The sequence below is a fragment of the Phyllostomus discolor genome, chromosome 2 (genome assembly GCF_004126475.2).
Source record: "Phyllostomus discolor isolate MPI-MPIP mPhyDis1 chromosome 2, mPhyDis1.pri.v3, whole genome shotgun sequence".
NCBI classification, from domain to species: domain Eukaryota; kingdom Metazoa; phylum Chordata; class Mammalia; order Chiroptera; family Phyllostomidae; genus Phyllostomus; species Phyllostomus discolor.
Genome location: NC_040904.2, coordinates 124,740,456 through 124,764,760, shown reverse-complemented (window position 1 = coordinate 124,764,760; position 24,305 = coordinate 124,740,456). Strand labels below are relative to the sequence as shown.

Here is a 24,305-nt window from a genome sequence, read left to right as displayed (position 1 = left end):
CAATGGGCACTGGACAAATGCCCACCCGGGGGATACCCACACTGTGGTGGCAACAGTTAAGGGGACTGCTTGTAAGTGGTGAATGTACACAGATTCCTCAGAAGCCATGGATCCCATGACTTGGGGACACCCCAGAGCAAGGCCCTTCACCGTGTTGTCACTCCCATGATTGGAGAACAGGGGTGGGAAGAAGCCTCAGGGAAGCCAGTCCATCTTCAGTCTTCTCCAGATGCCCTGGGAGGGCTGGGGAAAGCCCAGAGGTATGGTGAAAAAACACTATTTTTTCTGTTTTGTGAAAGCTGACAGGAAGACTAAATGTTGAGGAAACTTTCCACTTATGAATTCTCCATGATGTTTTTCTGGGGATTCCTTTGAGACTCCATGCTATAGGGTTCCAGCTCAGAATGCAGCCAACACTGCCATCACCACTTACCAAGGACTACTGTGTGCCAGGCACTGTACTAGGTGCCTTGCAAGCTATATTTACTTCTCACAGCAGCCTTGCCAAAGAGTTATTAGGGTGCCCATTCCATAGATGAGGAGGTTGAGTAACTTGATCAAGGTCACACAGTTCATAGCAGACCAGGGTTCTACCCCAGGTCTTCTTGAAACCAAAGCCCATGTTCTTTGCCCTCCATTATATAATCTAAACTTTGCCATGTTGATGACAGCCATCCTGGGTTTTCATAGTCAGTCACTTTCTATCACACAAGTCTGTGGAGAGGCCTAAGGAAGGGTCCTGTTTCTCCTCTTTTAACTATATATCAGGGAGGGCCACAGTCTCTCAGGTCCCTGTGCACATAGGTGGGCAAAAGTGGAGCTGGTTCCACCAGCCAAAGAGCCTGGAACCTTGGGGTTGGTGGGTCTCATTGGACTGGAATCCAACTTCACCGAATGTCTGAGCTGGAAGGATCCTGAGAGACAAGGTAGTTTCTCTCATGTGACTGGTGAAGAGGAGGAGCGACTGGGTCAAACTGACCCAGGAGGAGGACATGAATTACTCAGAGCCTCACAGATCTTTAGAGGCACTGTGTGTGCATGAGTGTGTGTGTGTGCATGTGCACACACATGCATGTGCACACATGTGCATATGCTGGAGAAGGCAGCTGGGGCAGCCCTAGGGAACTCCTAGGCCCTGTGAATGAGTTCAGGTGAGAAGGCCTTGGAACCTTTGGCTATATTGAGAGGTGGCTCACAAAGAAGGCTATTTTAAAATTTTGTTTTGTTTTAACACACATAGTTTATTTGGGACAAGGTGACTCTAAGAAGTGTCAATAGAGGAGTTAGGAATGAGACACAGAAAAGAAGGAAGCTGACACAGGTTCATTAATGGTCAGGCCATGCTTTGGCCAACTGGTACTGTGGTGCACTGGGCGCTTCGGGGAAATGGCATGGAATGTGCCTCACAGTTGTTTTGCCTAAGGGAGGAGGAAGCAGGTGTATTTACCTATCGGCCTTGTCAGAACCTCTTGCCAAGCACACTCCAGCAATCAAAGAAAACAAAGGGCTATTTTTAAAGGTGTCTGTAGCCCTGAGTAGCCACCAGTTCTCTAAAACCTTTCCAAGTGAAACATTTTGGGGTGATGTCCTTGGGCATCAGTACCAAGGACAGTTGTAAAGGAGATGGATGAGACTGAATGTTGCCCTCCAGGAGCCCTGAAACAGGTTGTGCTCACAGACGGACAGGGCTATTTCCAGGTGCCCTGCAGGAAGAATGAGCATATACTTTCATAAGAGGAGTTGAAGTTAGAGCTTTGAAAGAACCTCCTGGTGATACTGGTTAAAAAAAATCAGATATCTAGAACTCATCCAACCATGTAGCTTCACTGGTGGCCACACAAGAAATGACAGAGTAGCAGAGCATAGGAATACACAATAGCAAGGAGGGGTGCCTTAGGGAGCTGCAGGCTACTGGTTTCAGGATAGGCCAATGAGCTCTCCTTTATCGGGGGTGAGGGGGTGGGGACAGGACAATGCTGACAGGACAGATGGTCCTTCACCCTGCCCTTGGTTATTCTAGCACCAGGAGGCTCCAAAGTTAGGTGGAAGCAACAGGAAGAGATCCAGTCTCTGGTGTGATTTGGGGCATCTGACATGGAGGCAAAGCCTTGGAAGAAATAAGGAAGTCCTGAGGTTGCCTAGCTCTCTGATTATGCCTCCCCACCTCCCTGGGCCCCTGCTTGTCTTCTGTGAAAAGGGGAGATTGGAAGCCTGAACTAGATGACCTCAGGGTCCCTTTTAGTCCTGACTGGCTATCATTGTCTACTGCAGAAGCCATCCTCTGGCCCTTGGCTTTTCTTTAATTCTGTCATCAGCAAATATTTACTGAGCACTCAAACTTTGCCCAGCACTAAGTGGGAGAAGGAATCAAATTGGATATATGCCCTGGCCTCTGGGAGCGGACAGATAGGGGGAAAAGGAGTTAATGTTGATTGAGCATTTACTCTGCCAGGCACTGTGCTAAACACCTTACCTATACTGACTCCTTTACCCCCTCCACCATAACCCAGGAAAGTAGGTACTAGGACCTCTGTTTTAAAAATGAGAAAACCAGGGCTCAGAGAAAATGCAACTTGACCAAAGCCACACAGTGGCAGAGCTTGGGTTGGAGCCCATACTGTGAGCAACGATGTTTCTCCTCCTCTGTGAAATACACAGTGACTCTCTAAGTGCAGCTCCTAGTACTCCAGCAGATAGAGCAGGGAAAGCTAGAGTCACCTAGGAAGGCTTCCTGGAGGAGATAGGGTAGCACTGAGCCTTGAGGGAAGGGCAGAACTTGGAGGCTGACTGGGGAAGGGAGCAATGTAAGTGAACTAATGCCCCAGGGCATGATGGGGTGTGCTGTTCCAACCAGCAGGTGACTTCTTCTTCTTTAAAAGAAAAAAAAAATTATTTGTTTTATTTTTAGAGCAAGTGGAAGGGAAGGAGAAAGAGAGGGAGAGAAACATCAATGTGTGGTCGCCTCTCATGTACCCCCAACTAGGGACCTGGCCCATGACCCAGGCATGTGCCCTGACTGGGAATCGAACCAGTGACCCCTTGGTTCACAGGCCAGTGCTCAGTCCCCTGAACTGCACCAGCCCTGAAAGCAGGTGTCTTCTTATAGTGGTCAGGTTGACAGCAGCTACAGCTGAGCCTGCTGGTGGCTTCATAGGAGAAGAGGAGGGGCCAGGGAGGAACAGACACTTCCCATACCTGCAGGGCAAGAACCTTCTTCTTCACAGACACAGCCTGAAAGAGCTGGTGTCCACCTGCCCCAGGGGAGCTTTATGTCTGAGCCAGGCCTATAAGCATCACTCCATTCTCCAGATTCGTCTGGGCAAAAATAGAGCTCGTTCAGTGTGGGTTACTTCCCTCAGGCTACCTAAGCCAATGGCCAGAGAGCTAGCCCACTGATAATTATGATAGTTAATACTTATATGCTGCAATTACCATGAACTAGGCACTGTTTGAAGAATTTTAACTAAGTCTTCTACCATTTCTATGAGGTAGATACTACCATTATGCCCATTTTACAGATGTGGGAAGCCAGTACAGTAAGGTTAAGTAATCTGCTCAGAGTCCCACAGCTAATCGGCAGAGCCCACATTTTATTTAACCCAGGGAATCTACTCTTAACCACTCAGCTCTACTGCTTCTAAGCAGAGGTCCATGACCTCTGGTTGTAGCTGCTCCTTCCATCTGCATGAGATACCCTCCCTAAGTTTAGATCCTCCTCCTTGCCTGGGGCTATTCCCTACCAAGATAGTTCCTTCTTAAAGGGGGCTGCAGGAGACACCTCCACCAGCCCCACCAGTAGGAAGGCTTATGGCTGCCAGGGTGCCCAGTTTCTCCCCCACACCCACACCCACATGCACCCTGTCCCCCTGTCCCCCAACCGAGCACCGAGCACCGTTGCCTTTTGTTCACAGTGACGGCTCCTGCGCCCAGGCCAGTGGGGGCATGGAGGACTCCGTGGTGGCAGCGGCAGCGGTGGCAGCCAGCAGACCCAGTGCCCATGCCCTGAAGGCTCAAGCCCAGGAGCTGCAGGAGGAGGAGGAGCGGCCAGGGACAGGGGGTGCCTCCCCGAGGGCTGGCCCCCACCTCGCGGCCTCACCTGGCCGGCAGCAGCCTGCCCTGGCGACAGCGCTCTGCTCCCACACCCCTGCTGCCTCTGATTACGAACTCTCCCTTGACCTAAAGAATAAACAGGTACACAGGGCCTCCAAGGGGGGTGGGAAGGGTGGTGAAGGGGCCATACCTTTGGGAACTGTCCAGGGTACCAGAGATCTCCCAAACTGGTGAGGTGAAAAGCCACTGGGCCCACCTCTGCTGTAGCTATAGCTCTTTTGCCATCTGTTCTCTCAAACTGAACTAAGTAATCTGCTCTTCCCCACAGCCCAGGACCCAGTGCAACCAGCCCTCATGGAAGGGTCACACCCTTGCAAGTCAGGCCTTTCGACACTTTGTCCAGGGCTGTGCTCGTCTCTCCATGTGCGGGAAGCCTAAAATGCCCCACAAAGCACTAGGCAAATGGCCCATTGTTCTCTGGGGAAGCCCCATCCACACTTGCTACTTAGATGAGATAGCCCAGTTTACATGCTCACTCAAGGGGCAAGTCCCTTGTCTGGGCACACACAGGCTCAAATGAGGTTCAAAGAGAATGGTCTCCTGGTAGATTGAGGATTCCCAAGATTAAGCCAGATTGGGGGAAGTCCAAAGCTCCCCTTTTGGGGAGCAAATCCTATTGAGGGTTTTTAGGCCTCATCTTCTAATCTGTGAAGCAGGAGAAGAAAATGACCAGTCATGGGGGTCCCCACCCAACTCCCCACAATGATAATGCCACAGATTTTCTTGTTGGACAATTAAGAGACCTGAAGGAAGATGTGTGTGTGTGTGTGTGTGCGCGCGCGCGCTCGCGCTTAGAGAAAGATATTATGACTTTGTGCTATTAAAAAAGAGCATTGAACTTGGAGCCATAGCTAGGGCATCCAATTCTTGTTCTTATTCTAGTTAACTCTGTGACTTCAGGAATGCCAGTTAAGCACTCTGGGCATTGGTTTCTGGTCAGCAAAATTGGGAATCTGACTTTGAATCATCTCTGAAGTCCTTTTTGCTCTGAAATGAGTAGGTTCTGAAGAACCAGTCTTTAGCCCAGTCACAAGGTGAGTCTTGGAAGTGGAAGCTAGTAGAAAGGTCACTAAGGCTGAGTCAAGCCAAACCAACCTGATTTCTTTCTTTAGGCGTCTATGCCAAGCTATTATCCTAGGTCAGGGGCCCGCTGTAGTTTGGGGTATAAAGAAGTTGACAAAATCTCTTATGATATCTATGTAGACATGACAAAAAGTAGATTAGATCACAATATAGTCAGGTGGATTGTTCTCAAACAGAATTCTCAAAAACGTTTATTTTTCCATCAGTGCCAATTCCCACGTGTGAGTGGGGTACTGTCCTTGGTCTTGCCCAGTTCAGTCATTTGTAACAAGGTACTGCTTTCCAATGACACCGCTAATAGGGGACAGCTAATACCTTGATGATAGAATCCAAGATTTTAAAAATATCTCATCATGACAGAAAGATGGTTTAAATGAAATAAATCAAATAAGATAGGGAAAAATCTAAAGTTCTGCTCCTTGCTTTGAAAAGCCCACAGGACCAGTATAGGGTGGGCAGGCTCGGTCCTGGGAGAAGGGCCTTAGGATCTCAGTTCACTGTGAGCTCAAGGTGAACCAACGGCTGGGGAAGCAGGAGCACAGCAGCCATCACAGAAGGGCAGGCAAGGCCCCAGAAAAAGGACCAGCTGGCCAGAGCCCCACACTGGTCAGGGCCTGTCTGGAGTCTGCGCTTGGTTCTGGGGGCTTCACTTAATGGGGAAGATGAGAATCCTGAAGTCCTTCTAAGAAGGAGAATAGGATTGGCTGGGGTAATATGGAAAAACTGTAGACATGAAAACAAGCTTTAAATATGGAAGTTCTGGCATGTGATAAAGGCATTAGGTGTATTTTCTATCATTCTAGGTAAAATAGTGGTACTATTGAATGGAAGCTATTGGAGAAGAAGCTTCTAGCTTGATTAACAGTTAAAGCTGCTACACATAAAGCATGTCTAACTTGGGAGGTAGTGAGTTCTGTGTTCCTGGGAATGCTCACACATGGTCAGTTGGCCCGGATGAAAGATTCCTCTCAATTCCCCATGACCCTGCTCCTTGGGGACAGAGACTACCTCTTATTCATCGTTCCTTCACCTTCCCCTAGCATCTAGCAGAGCGTCTTGGACATAGTAGGAGCTCACCGAGTATTTTTGAATAACTGTAATGTGCAAAGTCACAAGGGAGTAGGGTATGAAAAGAAAAGAAGCATGGTCCTTACCTGCCCCTCAAAGAGGTTACAGTGCAATTTAAGGAGCATCTAGTTAGTAACAGCCAAGAGGACACAGACTTCGGCTTGGGCAGGAGAACAACTGCCATTCTGATGACCAGGTGGGATGTGGAGAGCCGTTGGGCTGCTGATTAGTACCCTGGACCTTTTTTATTGTGGACGTGTTTCTAATAGATGGGTTTGCATGTGAGGCCAGCTGGAGTGGGACAGGACAAGTGAGGGTTAGTAGAGGCGATGGGGTCCTCACACTAGGTGGACCTAGTCCTGGAAAGGAGCTCAATTCCCTGGCTCAAGTATTTCTCTGGGCCAAGCATACACTGCAGGTAGGGGGAAGGGGCAAATGGGATTGAGGGGCTAGAACAAAGTGATTGAAAACATGGCACACATTTACTAGAGACTGAGTCTGCACTTCTCTCTTCTGCAAATGGACTGTGTGACATTGGGCAAGTTGCTTAACTTCTCTGGGCCTCATTGCCTCATACTTCTTTGGGGCTTTGTACCTGCTGTTCCCTTTGACTCCACTGCTGATATTCCTACTCCTTCCACACTCCTGCATTGGCCTCCATCACTCCTTCTCTTGCTTTGGGACTCACTTTCAGCACTCCTTCCTCCCCCGGGCAGCCTTTCCTGACCTCCCAGCACTGCTCTGGATGCCTCTTCTCAATGATTCATTAGTCCAGGCCTTCCCTGTCATAGCTGCTTAGCCCTATAACATTATTTCCTGTTTACTTGACTCCCTCTTGGAGGCAGGGCACTTGACTTATATTCCCAGTGCTGGACACAGTGCCTGGCATGAAGAAGATTCTGGAAAGAGGAAAAGGGAAAAATAATAACTCAGTGACCTGAAGGGGGATAGGGATGAGCATGAAGCCTGCAGCTAGGATGTGACTCTACTTTAGCTTTTTTTGAGATGTAGGATTTAGTATTCCGATCCTGCAATCTTGTCCAGTCACATAAATTCTATAGTCCTTGGGCTGGAGGGAATCTTGGACAATCCTCATTTCCCCAGTCCATCAACCTGCTAGTCCTGCTCCATCAGCTGGTCATTTTCTGTGATTCCTCTCTCTCTCCTGCATCTGCTCCATCCCCTTACACCACTAATGCTACCTCTTAACTGTTTTCCAAATTCTGCCCTTTCTTGCCCCCTGCCCCCACTCTAGGCCAGCCCACCATCTTCTCTGGCCTGTACTCCTGGGAAAATCCCCACAGATCTCCCTGCTTCAGGCTGTGCCTCTTCCAACCTAATCTCCACACAGCAGCTGAGTCCCCCTTGTAAAGAGCACATCTGATTAAAACACTCCCCCGCCATGAAAGCCTTCCATGGCTCCTCAGATGTGTAGGACAAACACTTCTCCAGGCTTTTCTATCACAAACACTTCTCCAGGCTTTTCTATCGCTCATGTCCTGGCCCACTCAGGGTTCCTGCCTTTCCTATTTACCTTTCCCCAAATCCCCATGCCATCCTTTGCCTCTGGGCCTTCACATATTTTATTTTCTCTACTGGGAATATTCCCCACCTGTCCCCGAGTCACCTTTGTGTGAGTGATCTCCCCTCATACTTCAGGCGTCAGCCTAGCTGTCCTTGAGTCTGGCTGTGTGCTTTGACTGAGTGCCCCACTGCTGGCTCTGAGCTGTCCAGTTGCTGTCCCACTCTAGGGGCAAGGATTATGCCTTTCTCTGGGATGTCATAGAGTTGAGCAGATTGTGCACAGAACACCTCCAGGCGTGCTACTTGCTTCATAGTCTGTGTGAGGAGCCAACACTCTGGGCACTAGGTGCTGCCCTGCCCTTGTCAATCATTGTTTTCCTGTACCCAGCACAGTCCCTGGTACCTAGGAAATGCTCATGATTGGAGGAATACATGAGTGAATGAATGAATGAATGAGTGATTGAAGCCCACCCCAGGCTTCCCCACTTCCCTGCCCCCAATCTCCTCCCCACAGTCGAACAGTGAGCAGGACCTTCTGCACAGCTTCTCTCGTCTTCTGCTCCCTCACTCACTTCGCCTCACTGTAACCCTTAGGGCTACAACCTTGGGGGACATGCACATCCATCTGGGGGGCCCTTTAGGAAAGTGGCTGTGACAAGGACATAGAGGGCACAGGAGTGATCTCCAGATATATAAAGGCTCTCTGGAAAGATGTATCCTGCCCCCTGCCAGTGTGGGGGAACAGCCTACTGGAGCCCATCACAGATGCCCTTATTATATCCACAGCTCTCTGTGCCATCCAACAGGGGCCATGGAGCCATTGTCAGTAGTGTCCAGGCCTGCTCTCCAAGTTAGGGTCCTGGGCAGAAGCCATGTTCTCCTGGACAGCAGCCCCTTCCCTAGTAGATCCCCTATTCCCAAGCCTCAGGAGCTAGCCTCACCACGGGGCACCCCTCAAGAGGAGAAGTGGTGCCTATGTTTCCAATTCTCTGAGCCTCAGTTTCCTCATTTGTGAAACAAGGGATTGTATTGGACGTGTCTGAGGACCTTCTCGCTCTGAAGCTGAGAGCTCTCCTATGGGCCTAGGGACCCAGGGATCCCCTCTGCTCAGTGGAATGGTTTTGCACAGCTGCTCTGTCCAGGGCCTGTGAGAGATCTGGGGACACCACAATGCAAAAGACACAGTCCCAGTGCTCAGGAGCCCACATTTCTGCTGCAGGTGCTGACATGTAACCCATGCTAGCTGGCATGAAGGGCCCTACTGGGTGTTTTCCAGCATTATCTCCCCAGATCTGCACCATCTCCCAGTGAGCTAGGTACTATTACCCTCTGCACTTAAGAATAAGAAGACTAAGGCTCAGTGATATAAAGTAACCTGTGAAAGGATACATCCCAGGTATGGGGCATCCCTCGTGCAGCCGAGACTTGGACAATCTAGGATTTTAACAGAGCACCTCCCCCTATCTGCTCTGTTCCAGTGAAGGGTAGTTCTATGTGAGAGGCACCCAGGACACTAGGGGAGCACCAAAGAGGACAACAGCCCAACCTGGGGTTCAAAGTAGGCTTCCCAGTGCAGCTCACTTACAGGAAGTCTCTGTGACCTGGGAGTAGCTGAGCTGTAGCACCACCCCACCAACCTGGCTTCCCAATGTTCCTCAGCACTGTGGCTGCCCAGCTAGCTGCTCTTCCTTCCCTACCCTGACTTGGCGGTCATCTCCCAGTAGCAACATGAAAAAAGAGGGAGCATGTTCTAATTAACACTTAGAGGCTCATTAGGGAGACAGACTCTGAGCTCCCCTCCAGTGCTTCTTCTGACAGAAGCTAAGATATTGCTCTCTTGGGAGGACGGGAGGTCAAAATTACCCATGATTCATGGGGTTTAGAGAGAACAGAGCAGAGCTGCTCCTTGGCCAGTGGGCCCAGAGGCCCCTTCTTCCCTGAGGCTGTCCTCCCCTCCCACATCTATCACTCACTCTCTGCCCTGGCCCTGGTTAAGAACAGGGTTGGGGTGGTGGAGTTGATCTGGAGCACTGTCAAGTCCCTAAGCACTATGTGAAGTGGGGCAGAGAGGCTGGGGGTTGGGTGAGGAGGGGTAGGGATGGAGTACAGCATTTGACTCCAAGCCCAGATCCAGAAGAGAGCCTGGATTTTTTCTTTCCCCTGAGACATAGGCGAGAATTCAGTTTGGTTCATATCTGAAAATATTTATTAAGCCCCCACCATGGCTCTGGTTCAGCGCTGGGCACCTGAGATGCAGAGACAGATACTATTGTCCTGCCTATAGGTACAGTCTGTAGGTGCCAAGAGGGCACTGAGGGCAGGGAGGAAGCAGTGGGGGCCACTGCAGGCTGGGGTTGCAGCAGGCACAAGACTGGAATAAATGGGAGACGGTTGTGTTGAATGCATTGGAGCAAATGGAGAAGATCCAACAACTGAATTCAAGTACCACAGTGAGCAGTTGTTCCGTTCCAGGCTCTATGGTGGTGCTACACATGGATCAGGGGATGACGAAGGCATGCCCAGAGGATGACAGAGGCCTTGAATAATGTATGCTGTGTTGGAGTCTGGGGGAAGATGAGGAATTAGATAAATATCACAGATTAGTGGGAAAAACAATATTCTCCATGGGGGTCCAAGGCAGAGAGACCCCATCTGTTGGGGGAGGAAGCCTCTCTGAGAAGGCTTCCTGGACAAGACACATTTTGGACAGGTCTTGGAGGAAGGAGACAAGTTTTACCTGGAGGGAAGGGGACTGGAGTGAGATTTGAGGGTGGTTAGAACATTGCAGGCTGAGCAAATGCTCAGAGCAAGAGAGCTAGGCAGAGTTGAACTGCTGTCATGGACTTTGTATAGTAGAGGCTGGGAAGCAGGCCAGACCAGACTGCTCAGCTTCAAAATGTCAGGAGGGAGGATATAAACTTCTTTTGGGCCCTGGTCTCAACCAATGGAAAGCCTGTGTTTACATCTGCATTTTGAGAGCATTGGTCAGGGTAATAGTTGGTAAGGTAGGTGGTGGGGGTGAGAGGGAGGCAGGGAGGCAATAAAGAGGTTGCCAAGTATGGTCCAGGTGGGGAGTCAAAGAGGGTTCCCCACCTGTGGCAAGTGTGGTGGAAAGCCACGCTTGCACTGCGAAAGATATTAGAGGGGGCGTGGCTATAGGGCTTTGAGACGGACATATGTGGGGGGTGGGGCAAAGGAAGACCAAGGACAAATGAAGTTTCCAGACCTGATGGCAACACAGCCAACATGCTTTTAGGCATATAAGGAAATCATTGAAAGGTGGTTTGGGTGAGGTGGGGGAAAGATGATGGCTTTGCATAGGTGGATGGGGGAATCCATGGGCTGTTGGAAATGCAGGATCAAGGCTAAGAATGGAGATTTGGGAGTCATTCATAATCATTATTGTCATCAAATAGCTACCACTTATTGATCCTCTACTATGTACCATGTGCTATGTGAAATAACTTAAGCCTCACAACAAGAAACAGAGTCAACATGATTAACCTTATTTAACAGATGAGAAAACTTACCTTATCTTATCTCCCTGGAAAACTCTGGCAGGTTCTCTGAGAGACAGCGAAGTTAAGAAATGTGGCCACAGTCAACCAGCAGGGAAGAGGCAGATTTGGGACTGGGTGTATCCCCTGTGGTTTGTTCTTCAACCCATTAAAGTAGAGTGAAGTTATGACAGTGTAGAGGAGGTCCTCACACTAGAGGGGAGATATCAGCCTGCAGAACATCTTTAGAGTTGCCCCAAAGGCTCTGCCAGAGATACGTTCCCTTTTAATTACTTATTAATTAACTACCAGGGGCTGCTCTAATGGCTTCCAACACAGAAATCACAGAAAATGTCCAGAAGTGCATAGGAAAACAATTCCAGGAAGTCCAGAAGTCCAGAAAAATAATTACAATGTGTCTGGAGAACAGAAGGTAGCACATATATGATTTGTAACTAGCATGCTTAGGCATTTGGTGGTCAAAATGTAGGATTAAGGAGCTCTGTGGAGACAGAAGAGCTGAGGACAGAGCTTCAGGTTGATAAAAATATGAAGAGTTGCAGGAGAGGAGAAAGGTTGAGGACAGGCCATCAGATTTAGTGATGAAAGATCATAGGTGACCTTCCTGAGAGTCATTTTAGAAGCCTGGTGGGGACAGGAGGCAAACGGCAAGGAGGTGGGCGTACAGGTTGTATCGGCAATTCGGCATCTGTTCACGGAGCGAGGCAGAGGGTGCAGACGGGCTCTCCAAGAGGTTCAGTGGAGATAGAAGGTGATTGGGCTAATGCCTCAGAGCAGGGGAGCCAAGTGGAGCTGTGTTTTATCTAGCCTGGGAGATCTGGGAGAGTCTGTAGGCAGGTGGGAAGGGGTCAGTGTAAGGGTGGGGGTTGAAAATACAAGTAAAAGAGAGACGAGGACGAAGTGAACTCATAAAGGAGGCAAGAGAGTGAGATCATCACCTCTGGGAACAGAAAGTTACAGGTCAGGTTAGGAAGGTTTTTTTGGGTCACAAAGATAACTTTGGAATTAATTCTTTAATTTTCTTCAGTAAATATTTATTAAAGGCCCACTATGTCCTGGGCACTCTCCAAGCACTGGGGATGGGATAAACAGTGAACATGGCAGGCAAAGTCTCTGCCTTCATGGGGTTTATAGGCAAGTGGAGGACTTGATGGAACATATTTAAGAATTTAAAATCAGGTTATCTTCTCTGCATGGGTGAAGCATGGACAGTGGCTGATAGGAGTTTCCTAGGGTTATCTCAGCCAGCCTCTGCCTTCCAAGCAGGGTGATGGACTGTGCAAGGGGGATGGACCTCTTCACTGGTCTGGAAACACATCAGGCAATGGGATTTCACACTTTCCCTTTCCCAATAGCCCCTCATTACCTGAAAAGAATGCTCTTAGGTATGAGGTTTCCCTAAAAGTATGAATAGGCCAGGTAGGAAAGAGGTGTGAAAACCTGTCTGGTGTCAGTTTCTCTTGGTGCTTGGGGAGGGGTAGGAGGGAGACAGGAGTTGAGGAGAAGGGGGCCAGAAAGTGGTCAGTCCCCCTCACTCTATACTTCCCCTTGGAGGATTTTCCTGCCTAAGCCAAGGCCAATCTACATTCTAGCCTCAGAGAACCTGCCAGAGTTTTCCAGGGAGAACAGCTGAGCTACAGTGCTCTCTCCCTTCTGGCATGATTTCTGCAAAAGCAGGAACAAAGTGCCTGGAAAGCAGGTGTATCTCTGGAGCTCCTAAGTACATGAGGTCATACTTAGATAAAGACCCAGTAGGCAACTGTCCAATTGGTATGGTGGCAGAATTCTGAGAGGGCTCCTGAGACTCCTGCCCCCTAGTGTACACATCATGCATAACAGCCCCCCCAAGTGTGGGCAGGACTAGAGAATAAGGGGAGAGATCACTGCGGTGATTAGGTTACCAATCCATTGACAGTGACTTCACCTAATCAGGTGAATCCCTTAAAACAAGGTGAAGCATCAGAGAGAGCCTCTTGTGTTGGCTTTGGAGAGGCAGACCACCCTGTTGTGAAGAGGGCAACGTGGCTGTGAACAGCAGACAGACTCTAGTAACTGAGCCTCAGTCTCACAATTTTGAGGAACTGCCAACAACAGTGAGCTTGGAAGAGGACTCTGAGCCTTCACAGGACTGACAGCTGGGTTGCAGCCTGGTGAGATCCCAAGGAGAGAAGCCCGCTGGTCTGTGCCCAGACTAACAACATACAGAACTGTGAGAAGATAAATGGGTATTGTTGTAAGCTGCTAAGTTTGTGGTAACTTGCTAACCCTGCGCAAGATTCGGGCACCCACTGCCGAGAGCCTGGCGGCCGAGAAGCAATAGATAACATACACTTAGTATGACTTTTTTTAAGAGTACCTTGAAGGCCCCTACAATATGAACATCATAAGGACAGGGAGAGCTTCCTGCCTTCTGCTTAAGGCCTTTTACTTTGTGAAATGCAAATACTTCTTTCTGGGAGGAGTCATATAGGAAGCTTTTTTGGCCATCCACACCTTAATATGATGTTTTCCAACTATCTTCAGAGAGGAGATTGGGAGTGGGGAGAGAGCCAGCACAACGCCACTTGGTTCAAGGATGAGTAAAGTCACTGAATGGTTAGACTAAGAGAGAATCCTGAAGACAGGTTCTAGGGCATTCATTTTACCTGGGATTGTCCATGAGGATTGGGATTATATCTGTGAGGTCTCCTGAGGTAGGAAGGTACTTTTGCTGGTCCCCAAAGGGAGGGGACTCCTGGGAGTATGAGGAGGCAGTCACTCCAGCTGTAGTCTCTGCTGCATTGAGTCAAGCAGGAAGTGGGTAGAATGGTTCTTTCTATTGAGAAATGAACTATTGCCTTTCTATCTGTACCCCTCCCCACCCATGGCCCTGGGGAAACACAGGAGGGATGATGCTGTTCTTGCCTTGAGTTGTGTATCTCAGCCCACCTACCCTGACTCTTCATTCAGGAATGAACTGTGTAAGTGGGGTGTATGGCTGTGGATAGGACATAATTCAGGGCCCAGGAACACGATGTCACTTTCCAAACTTCCCTAAGGACTGATTGGAGCCCACAAGGCTACCATTTGTCTACCCTCTTAACATAGCCCTTGTCCTTATTTAAAGGCAAAAATTTCAGCGAAGAGGCATGGTTAAATGTTATTGATTACTGACATCTTGGGAGGAACATCTTTCTAGTCCTGTCCTGAGAGATTCTGGTAAGAGAGAAGTAAGAGCATAACCTAAAGGGTAGAAAAGACCATAGACGGGACAGAGCTGAGAAGAGGTAAGTAAAGAAAGACCTTGAAGACAAATGGGCCCTCATCAGACGTTTTCCTGGGTTCAGATGTACCCGGAGGAGGCAGCATGCCCCCACCAGCCAGCCCCACCAAGTCCGGCGCTGGTTGCACAGCTCGAATTTTTGAGAACAGAGGTGACTCAGATTGTAAACCATGGTAGCCTGGAGGGACTTCCACTCTTGAAACAGTCATCCCTCAACCTTTTGGTTAAATTCACAATCATTGAGCACCTACCATGTGCCAGCCCTTGGGCTGGGTGCTGGGAACACAGAGATGATCAAATCCCAGGCCCAACCCATATGAAGCCCCAGGGAATGCCGCAATGCAGTGACATGAATGCTGAGAGGGAACGCAGGTGACCAGGATTAGCTGCAATTTTTAGCATTTCTGTTTAATTTTTAAATTATTTTTAAATGTGCACAATAGTAGAAAGAATAGTGTAATAAACTGCCTTACAACCATCACCCAGCTCCAACAATTCTTATTATATTGTTTCATCTAACCCTTCCACTTTTTGATGGAGCATTTTATTTTATTTTATTTTTATTTATTTATTTATTTCAATCATTGTTCAAGTACAGTTTTCTCCCCCCTACTCCCGTTCCAGCCTGATGGAGCATTTTAATACAAATTCAAGACATTATGCATTTCATCCATATATACCTCCACACGCATCTCTGATAGGAACATTTTAAATCACCACTAAACCAGAAACATCTTACTGCAATCTGTGACCCCCCTCTCCCTGACCCTGCAGCCTCAAAAAGCCCTGGAATCCATTCCTACAACCTGCACTTCTAGGGGTCTTGACAAAGACCTGGTATTTCGTGCCATGACATGCTAGTTTTCAGACCTGAGCCCCTCTGTGCCCCCCATTCCTGGGTGCCTGCAAAGGTGAGCCAGTGACGCCCTGCCTTCAGGTATAGCCAGCAGCACCATCTTTCGCAAGGGCTGTAAGGCCCCTTCCTTAACTGTGCTCTTCCTCTTTGTCCTTGCTGCAGATTGAAATGCTAGAACACAAGTACGGGGGCCACTTGGTATCCCGTCGTGCTGCTTGCACCATCCAAACCGCCTTCCGCCAGTACCAGCTCAGCAAGAACTTTGAGAAGATCCGCAACTCGCTCCTGGAGAGCCGCTTGCCACGTCGTATCTCCCTGCGCAAGGTTCGTGCGCCCACCGCGGAGAGCCTGGCGGCAGAGAAGGCGCTCATGGAGGGCTACGGCCTCCTGGGGCTGCCGCTGGTGCGCTCGCCCTCCCTGCCGCCCACCTTCGCCGGCACGCTCACTGAGCTGGAGGACTCCTTCACCGAGCAGGTGCAGTCCCTGGCCAAGTCCATCGATGACGCCCTCAGCACCTGGAGCCTCAAAACCATGTGCTCCCTGCAGGAAAGCAGCTCTTACCAGATACACCAGGCCTTGCACACCGGCACTGGGCCGGCTGGCCTGGAGACGGGGATGCAGGAGCCCGACAGTGCCTGTCCAGGGCTCAGGGAAGAGGCCGCCGAGGCTGCCGGCCTGTCCCAGGGCCACAGCAGCACCCTGATGATGGCTTTCCGGGATGTCACTGTGCAGATTGCCAACCAGAACATCTCTGTCTCCTCCTCCACCGCTCTGTCAGTGGCCAACTGTCTGGGCGCACAGACTTCACAGGCCCCAGTAGAGTCCGTGGCCAGCCAAGCTGAGCCTGACCAGGCCCGCGGGCAGGAGGCTCCAGTGGCCCCAGACGCGGGCCAGAGAGACGCACCAGCTGAGATCACGTGCGCAGAGGAGGGAGCCGATGGGGCCCTGCACACCATCCCGCCCGGGGCCAAGGACTTGGTGTTGGAGGAGACCCGGGCAGCGCAGGCAGAGGAGGAAGAGAAGGAGGAGGAGACAGGAAAGGAGGGAATAGGGGCTGAGACCGGGCCCGAGGCTGAGGCCGAGACCAGCGACAACTTGGAGAAGCTAAGCAGCAGCAGCACGTCCACCAAGTCCGCCAAATCAGTCTCGGAAGTCTCGGCCGCGGCCTCCAAAGAGGCCCTGCAGGCCATGATCCTGAGCCTGCCGCGCTACCACTGCGAGAACCCTGCCAGCTGCAAGTCACCCACGCTCTCCACGGACACCCTGCGCAAACGCCTCTATCGCATTGGCCTCAACCTCTTCAACATGTAAGTGAGCTCTGGCTCCAGAGTGGCAATGTGTTTGGGGAGGTCCTGGACACAGGAAACAAGGGGCGGGACCTGCACTGACAGATTAGCAGGGTGCCAAGTGATTTAGCACATCACCCTAGTGCCCTCCCAGGTGGTGTACATGCCACGACTTCTCCTTGAGATACTGTGTACAAATACAGATTTTTTTCTAAATCCTCACCTAAGGCTGTTTTCATTAATCTTAGAGAGAGAGGGAGGGAAGAAAGAGGGAGAAATATAGATGTGAGAAAGAAACATTGATCAGTTGCCTCCCCTAAGTGCCCAGACCAGGGATATAATCTGCAGCCTAGGTATGTGCCCTGGCCTGGGATGGAACCTGCAACCTTTTGGGGTAATGGGACCACACTCCAACCAACTGAGCCACCCGACCAGGGCTACAAATACAGATTTTAGTTTTAATTGTTATTAATTTATTTTTAAAAATAGGAACAAAATAACATTTCAAATCCTTGTTTTCATCACTATTACTGCTTCAGATGAAGCTAGGTTTTGAAAAGTGAGAGGATATAAATAAAAATACAATTTTAGGTAAATAATAGCACAGGTAACTAGGATTGAGCAGAAATCATTCTGGTAGGATATGAAGTTAGGAACACACAGCAATCCTGTGGGGTTGATGAAGAGCAGAAACAGACAGCGGGCAAAGCAAAACACGAGGAAAGGTGAATGAAGGACTGGGTGGGGGAGAGAGAAGAGGCCCACGTTGGCGAGTGCAGGTGGAAAGCAGAGCTGGCAGGACAAAGCGGGAGAGAGAGACAGGAAGAGAGTGTGAAGCAAGCAGAGGTGCAGTACAAAGAGAACGGGGGAACGGAAGGAGAGGAATGAATGACTGTCAGAGTCCCCACCTGGACCTTTCCTTGCTACCGGAATGATGTGGTTGGTGGCAGGAAGAGTGGGCTCACACGTGGAAGCTACAAGCATGTGAGGCCCTGGTCCCCACCCTCCACTCAGCCCTTCTCATAGCCCTGAACCAGGAAGCACAATATCCCTCCTGCCCACACGCATGTTACTTACTGAGTGCCAGGCACCATGGCCTTATGGGTGAGTAAGACACATCGCCTGGTTTCAAGAAGCACATATCGCAGGGAGAATAGCATCTGCACTCTTCCGACAATATTAGAGTTAGTGTTGTTTTGCGATTTTATAGAAAGGAAGCAGGCTCACACTAGGGAGGCGAGCTGCACCCTGTGAAACAGCTGGTAGGCAGCAGACGGCTGAGCCGGATCTGTCAGACTCCCGGTCCATTGCTCTTTCTTTTGCGTCAGGCTGCCCTCTGGTGAGCGTAGCCCCCATCTGACACATCCACGACGTCATCACTTAGGCATGCACACAGATGCTCATACAGATACTCAGATCCCTTAAGACAGTGGTTCTCACACTATCTGTAGTGAAGGACTAGTTTGGGTTTGTACCTGATACATTGTGGGTCAATTCTTGTGCAAAATACAATGAAAATGAACTGCTAGAAAAACAATCACATGCTTGGTTGTCCTGAAAGTGTCAAAGTACTATAAAACAGCAGTTTCCAATGTTTTTGGCACCAGGGACCAGCTTCCTGGAACATGGAAGGGGAGAGAAGGAGCCGAGCTCAGGTGACCTTCCCGTGCAGCCAGTTCCTAACAGCCCGGGGCCCTGGGGTTGGGGACTCCTGTTATAAAAGGTTCAAAATGCTTACTCTCTGTTTCTTCCCTTACCTTCTCCTGGAGCAGTGACAAACAGTCTAGGGAGCAGTGTGGATTTGCAGACCACACCGTGGGCACAGTTGCCTTAAGACACAGCACCCACACCCATACCCACATACAGAGACTCGGCCTGGGAAAGTAAATGCTGCAGAGCACGATTCTTGTATCTCCACCATCCACGGGGAAAAGGGCTGTGGGGGAGATCTCACCGCTGTTCACCAATCTCATCCTCTCCGGATTTCAGGGTGGCTATAGGCAACAGGACACAGATAGAAAAGACCCTGGGGACCTCTTGGCAGGCCTTGGGGACCTCAGGGTGAGATCCAGGGGGAGTGAGACGGGAAGAGAGAAAACACCTCTTCTCCTGCTCTGGAATTCACTGTACTTGGCTAGTCCTCCCCTTCCCCCCTTCCCACCCCACACTATCTTCACTCCTGTGTGGGGAGGTTCAGGAGACTGTGGCCCTCGTGAAACGTGCTTGCAGTGGGGAACCCCTCTGCAACAGGAGGAGTCCTGGCATTTCCTGAGAATTCTTTCCAAGGACCTCCTGGCACTGTTCATGGATTCTGTGGGCTAGAAGAACAGGAAAAGAAATCATGGATGGCCTTGACTCACTCTCTACTCCTCCCCACCCCCATCCATACCCCCAGAAACCCCGACAAAGGCATCCAGTTCCTGATCTCTCGTGGCTTCATCCCTGACACCCCCATCGGAGTGGCCCATTTCCTGCTCCAGCGTAAAGGCCTCAGCCGGCAAATGATTGGAGAGTTCCTGGGCAACAGCAAGAAGCAGTTCAACCACGATGTGCTGGAGTGAGTGCCCTGCTTATCTCCGGGTTCCTCTTCCACCCCAGGCTCCCTGCCCCCTCCCTCCATTCCCCCTCACCTGCCCAGGATGTCTGGAAGAGCCAGGGTCCTCAGCTGCAGAAGGACTCAGGGAAGAGAGAGGGGCATCTGCAGTCTTGTCCATTTCCCAGAAATCCTCTCCCTACCAAGCAGCTCTTTGCTTGGTCCCAGGACCCATAACCCCCATGGTCTTTAGTCCATACCTGCCTTCTGATCAGCCCGTTTCCCCTGGAAAGTCTGTTTTTCATTGAGCACGTTGTGTGCAGGGTGCCATCGGCACAGAAATAGTCAAAGGAGACAGATAGGCCACCCTCAGGGGCAAGAGAATGAGCCTGGAAAAGGAGAGAACGGCCCGTGCTGGGGCCGTCTCCCCCTGGGGGTCTGCTCCTCAGTCCACCCTGTCCCTGCCACCCGTCCAGCCCTTGGGGCCCCACAAGCATCTGCCTATTCCCCACCCAGGATCAGTTTCATATCAGTGGAGGCAAATATGAGACAGAAAAATGAACGGGTTCGACTGAAGGTTTTTAAAACAGGAAAATACCACAACGATACACTGACCACCTAAATCAGAACAATCCAAGAAAATTACTGTAAAGCCAAATAGATGGGAGGAGGGGTGGGGCGCGGGGGCTGCCTCTGCTAGTGTGCCACTTTGTGGGTGTAAACAGGCCGGAGCTGCAGGGCAGAAGTGGCATCACTTGGGGCTGAGCAGCAGGGCCTTGGAGCAGCCTTCCCCTGGCAAAGAGAGGGTGAGGCCCCAGGAAGTGTGCTCCAAGCCCCATTACTCCCCAGATGTTCCCTCTCTCTTCCACTTGGTCCCTAAGGTCAGTTGTTCTTGAAGGTCATCATTCTGTAGGGAGTCACCCCCACTTCCCTCCCCCCTTTCTCCTTGGATACAGTCAGCAGAACTGTCCCCCCGGGGTCCTAGCGGAGCCTCTCCTTTTTGTCCTGGCTCTTGGAGCAGCAAAGGCCTGCTACACAGGGGCAGAGGGCTCCCCATCAAGGGTTTGGAAGCGTGGGAGTCACCCAGTCTAGCTGGCAAGGTTGCTGATGTCCCTAGAGTGGAAGCTCAGAAACCTGGCTCAGTTTAAGGAGCAGTCTTGGTGCTGTGTCTTCTGACAAGTCACTGCCCTTTGGGCCTACATGGTTGTGCCTACAGAGTGGGGATGCTCGGTTATAAGGGGTGGACCAGTTGCCCTCTGGAATCCTTGTCACATTCCTAAATACACTGTTGGGATGGTTGTTTAACTGAGTGCAGTCAGAGAGTGGGGGCTTGGATCCGTCTGAGGGACTGTGGAATCCCCAGGATGCAGCTCCTCCTGCCTCTAACTCTCAGTGGCTTTGGACAATTTGCTGTCCCCCTCAGATCTGATGGCTGACGTGCTCTGAGTGCCTCACAAAGGAAAGTAAGCTGATGAATGTGGGCATTTCCCTGTCACCCTCCTTTCTTCTGCCTCTGGCTCCTCTTACGCTTCACTACCAGCCCTGCTGACGGCGCCCTGAGAAATGGCAGAAAGAGGAGAAAGATGGAGTTTTCCAGGCACCTTCCTTCCCCTGTTTTGTCTCCATTTGGGTCACCTCTCAAGGCTTTTTCAGTGGCGTTTGTCCCTTTTCCACTCTGTAGGAGAGTGAGCGGCTGTGTCATGCCCTATGGTTCTGTTCTTTCGGACTGCCCCACACCTCCTGGGTGATTCTGCTTTGTCCCTGCGCTCTGAGGACAGAGGTGACTGTTTCACTGGCAGTCCCTGACTGTCTGCTCTATTCTCTTCTGCCTCCCCAGTCCCCACATCACCTGGCCCTGGAATTTTAACCTGTCAGGCTCACATTGACCTAGAACGCTGGGAACACATGGTTCTTCTCCAGCCCAGGTCATGCAGCCCAGCACAATGAAAACTAATTGCCATCTTCCCTGGGAGACTGAGCATGTGGGCTGGAGACTGAGACCAGCCGTGCAGCCTGTGCTGGCAGGGGACCAGGGCTGAGGACTGGTCTGGCAGCTGAGGCAGGCTCAGGCCTGGGATGAGGAGGCAGTGTGGTCGGTTGGAGAGATGGCTGCACCTCAGAGGAAGGGCCCACCTCTGCACCTGGCTCTGCTCCTAGCATGCTGCGTAACTTATGGGAGCACTTGTCCTCTAGGCCTCAGTTTTCTTACCTGTAAAGTGAGAGGGTTGGGCTGTGTGATCTCAGAGGTCCCTCCAACCCCTGTGAAGCTATCATTTTTCCCATTGCTCATTGCATTTGTAGCCCACTGGCATTGTGCAGGACCGCTTGCCCTAAATGTGGAGACCATGCTTTGTCACCCTGCCGGAGCATCCCTCAGGCTCCAGGGAAGTGCTGGGGCACCAGAGCTCATGGGAGAACAGGGAGACCATTCATCATCCACTCAGTAAACACTGAGTGCCTACCTTGACTGTGTAGGAAATGGGGCTGAGCTGGTGGTCCAGTGTGGGGGCAGGGGGAGCGTGAGATGTGGAGGGAGGAATAGCTCATGGCCTCAAGGAACTTACAGACCCGGGCATCAACTGGAAAGAAGAACGGAGAAGCCTGGAAAGGGAGGCAGGGGAACCAATCAAGTTCCAGTGGACATTGTGAGTTTGAGCAAGACCCAGGACAAAACTGAGCTCCAGTTCTACCCCAGTGACTGCCTTGGCCCCTCGTGCTTTGTTCTGCAGCCACGCAAGCCCTGGGCTCTGAGGTCCCAGCGTGTTCAGCCTCTGCACACAGAAAGGAGCCCTCCTCCCCCGAGTCCACAGTGTGCTGACCACCTGCTTTGTCTCTCAGCAAAGTGCCAGAAGAGAGAAGGTGGCGCAGCAGGAAGAGGCAGGCACTAGCGGGGGAGCCAGGCGCTGGGGGTTTGGCATTTCCCTGCTTCTCAAGCCAACCATCCTGGACACCTTTCAGGATCCTCTGCCTATTTCTTACTCTCACCAGAGAAAACACAGAATAAGAAAAGTCACTGGTGCCATTTTGCCCAGGCCTGGAAAGCTTCATTGGGATTCTACACAGCTCCTGTGCCCCCGCCTGGTGACATTCAGCGAGTTGCATCCGTTCTGTACAAAGCTGTTTGCTGGGTAAAAGGACATAAATCACCCATCCCCTTGGAGACTGAGACAACCCAAGCCACAGCACTCTCCAAGAAGCAGCCGGACAGGAAGGGGAGAGGCTGAAAGCCTCTGGAAGGGGAAAGGGTGGGACCCCTGAGACCCATCCCAACTCTTTTGCCTGTGGGGACAGGAAGAAGGGCTATTAGCATCTGCCTCAGCGCTGACCTATGTCTGAGCATCACAGAAGCAGTAACATTTGCCTCCAGAATCAGGCCCTCGGGCCTCGTAGAAGCTGACCTCTCCTTCCCTTTGTGTCCTACTTCCATAGAAGACACATTCCAAGGAGGAATGTGTTCAACCAGGCTTTATTTGAATAATAATAGAAGGCATTCTGAGCTCAAAGGATCATGTCCACTAGTGTTTACCTGGAAAGGGTGTTTTGATTTTTTAAGGAGAAACCAGTCTTACTTTCATTGGTCAAGTGGGAATAATATAAATTAGATCTTTTAAATACATATAAATTACTTAACTCAGCACCTGACGCTTAGAAAGATCTTTTAAAAACGTTAGCTATTTCTATTATTATCTTTCCCACTTGAAAGCACAAGGCATTAGATAGATACCTTCCCCCCCCCCACCCCGACACACACACACCCCACCCCTAACACAGGAAAACCACAGACTCCTCAGGTTTGGTTTGAGACCAAATTCTCCCCAGACAGCGAGAACTTCTGGGCTTCTGGGGAAGGGAGGGAGCTTATTTGGGGACCAGGCTGGACTCTGGGGAAGTCCTCCCAGTGCTGAGGAGAGAAGGGCAGTGGCTGGCCCAGCAGCAGGATCCAGACAGCAGCTGGGATTAGGACCCTGTGGGCCTGAGAGCTTCTCCCTCTCAGTTTTCACATGGCTGGGAAATTTGGCTCTGCTCTATTTCCTTTCTGAAACATTCGCTGCAGCAGGACTGAAGGCCGGTGAATGGGGTCTGTGCTGTGGTGGCAGTGAGGAGTCTCTTTCCTGGCCTGAGTGGTCTCTCCCATTGTGGATCTCACACACAGAGGGTGTCGGCGTCTGTGATTTCCATGGGAATGCACGAAGGGCAGCTTTTGGTGTGAGCTGCCAGAAGGAAATTTCCCAAGTGTTCCTTTTCTCTGTGTCTACTTCATGCTTTGTTAGAGATTACAGTTTGACATTTTAGTCAGATTTCATTATTTCATTTCCATTGAAATATGTTGGCCAGCGTGTAACAGATTTGTTCTTTTTAGGGGACATTCAGAAATGAAGACAGATTGTCTGTCAAATTCAACAGGCTGGAAGGCTCTGGCCTTTCATCGGTAGGAGAAATTATTTGAGAACATCCTGCCGTAGTGCCGTGTGGGGCCTCGGAACGGTTACCTTGTTCCTGAGGAATTCCACGTGGAAGACGGGAGTCTGCTGGGGCCAAGCAGACCCTGATGCGTCTGGGGGAGGGTGGAGAGAGGCCCGAGGCAGAAAGGGATAGAGACTTTGGGGTTATTTCCACTGCTCTGAAAACTAGACCCTGCCACCACTCAGAGGAATGGAAGGAGGGGATCTCTTCTAAAAGTGATGTTTTGGGGTTTATGGCCTTGACCTCACACCTCTCCAGTGCCATTCCCCCATCCCCATCCTACCCATCCACCTACCCCCTCACCTACTACCCCCCCCCCACACACACAGATACACACACACAACACATAGATGAAAGATTCCCCTTAACAGTAAACAGTCATGAGCATTTAAGAGCCATTTACTCCTGTGGAGATCTTGGGACCCCAAGTGTGGGGTGAATAAGTCCAGAGTTGAGACTCCTTTTGGCTTGGTCACATTATCATACAAACTGGGCTTTTCCCCAAAATGAACATACCTACCACCCAATTCCTTCCTGGTGACTCAGGCCCTAGTCCTGGAGGAGTATGTCTCAAGCCCCATGTGATATTCAGGTGTGGCTG

At 50.7% G+C, this 24,305-nt stretch overlaps 1 protein-coding gene across 9 annotated transcripts in view; it reads left to right on the top strand.

Annotated features, from left to right (window-relative positions):
* Window positions 1-24,305, top strand: part of IQSEC3 (IQ motif and Sec7 domain ArfGEF 3) — a 112,780-nt gene that overhangs the window by 54,386 nt on the left and 34,089 nt on the right. For all 9 annotated transcript variants that reach the window (XR_004901465.1, XR_004901463.1, XR_004901464.1 and 6 more), the window contains exons 3-5: window positions 3,912-4,191; window positions 15,584-16,728; window positions 19,103-19,264. Coding sequence is in view for 6 of the 9 variants with exons in the window: in XM_028532832.2 (XP_028388633.1) it covers window positions 3,912-4,191; window positions 15,584-16,728; window positions 19,103-19,264 (1,587 nt within the window). In the remaining 3 variants the exon portion in view is untranslated. The remainder of the gene's footprint in view (window positions 1-3,911; window positions 4,192-15,583; window positions 16,729-19,102; window positions 19,265-24,305) is intronic.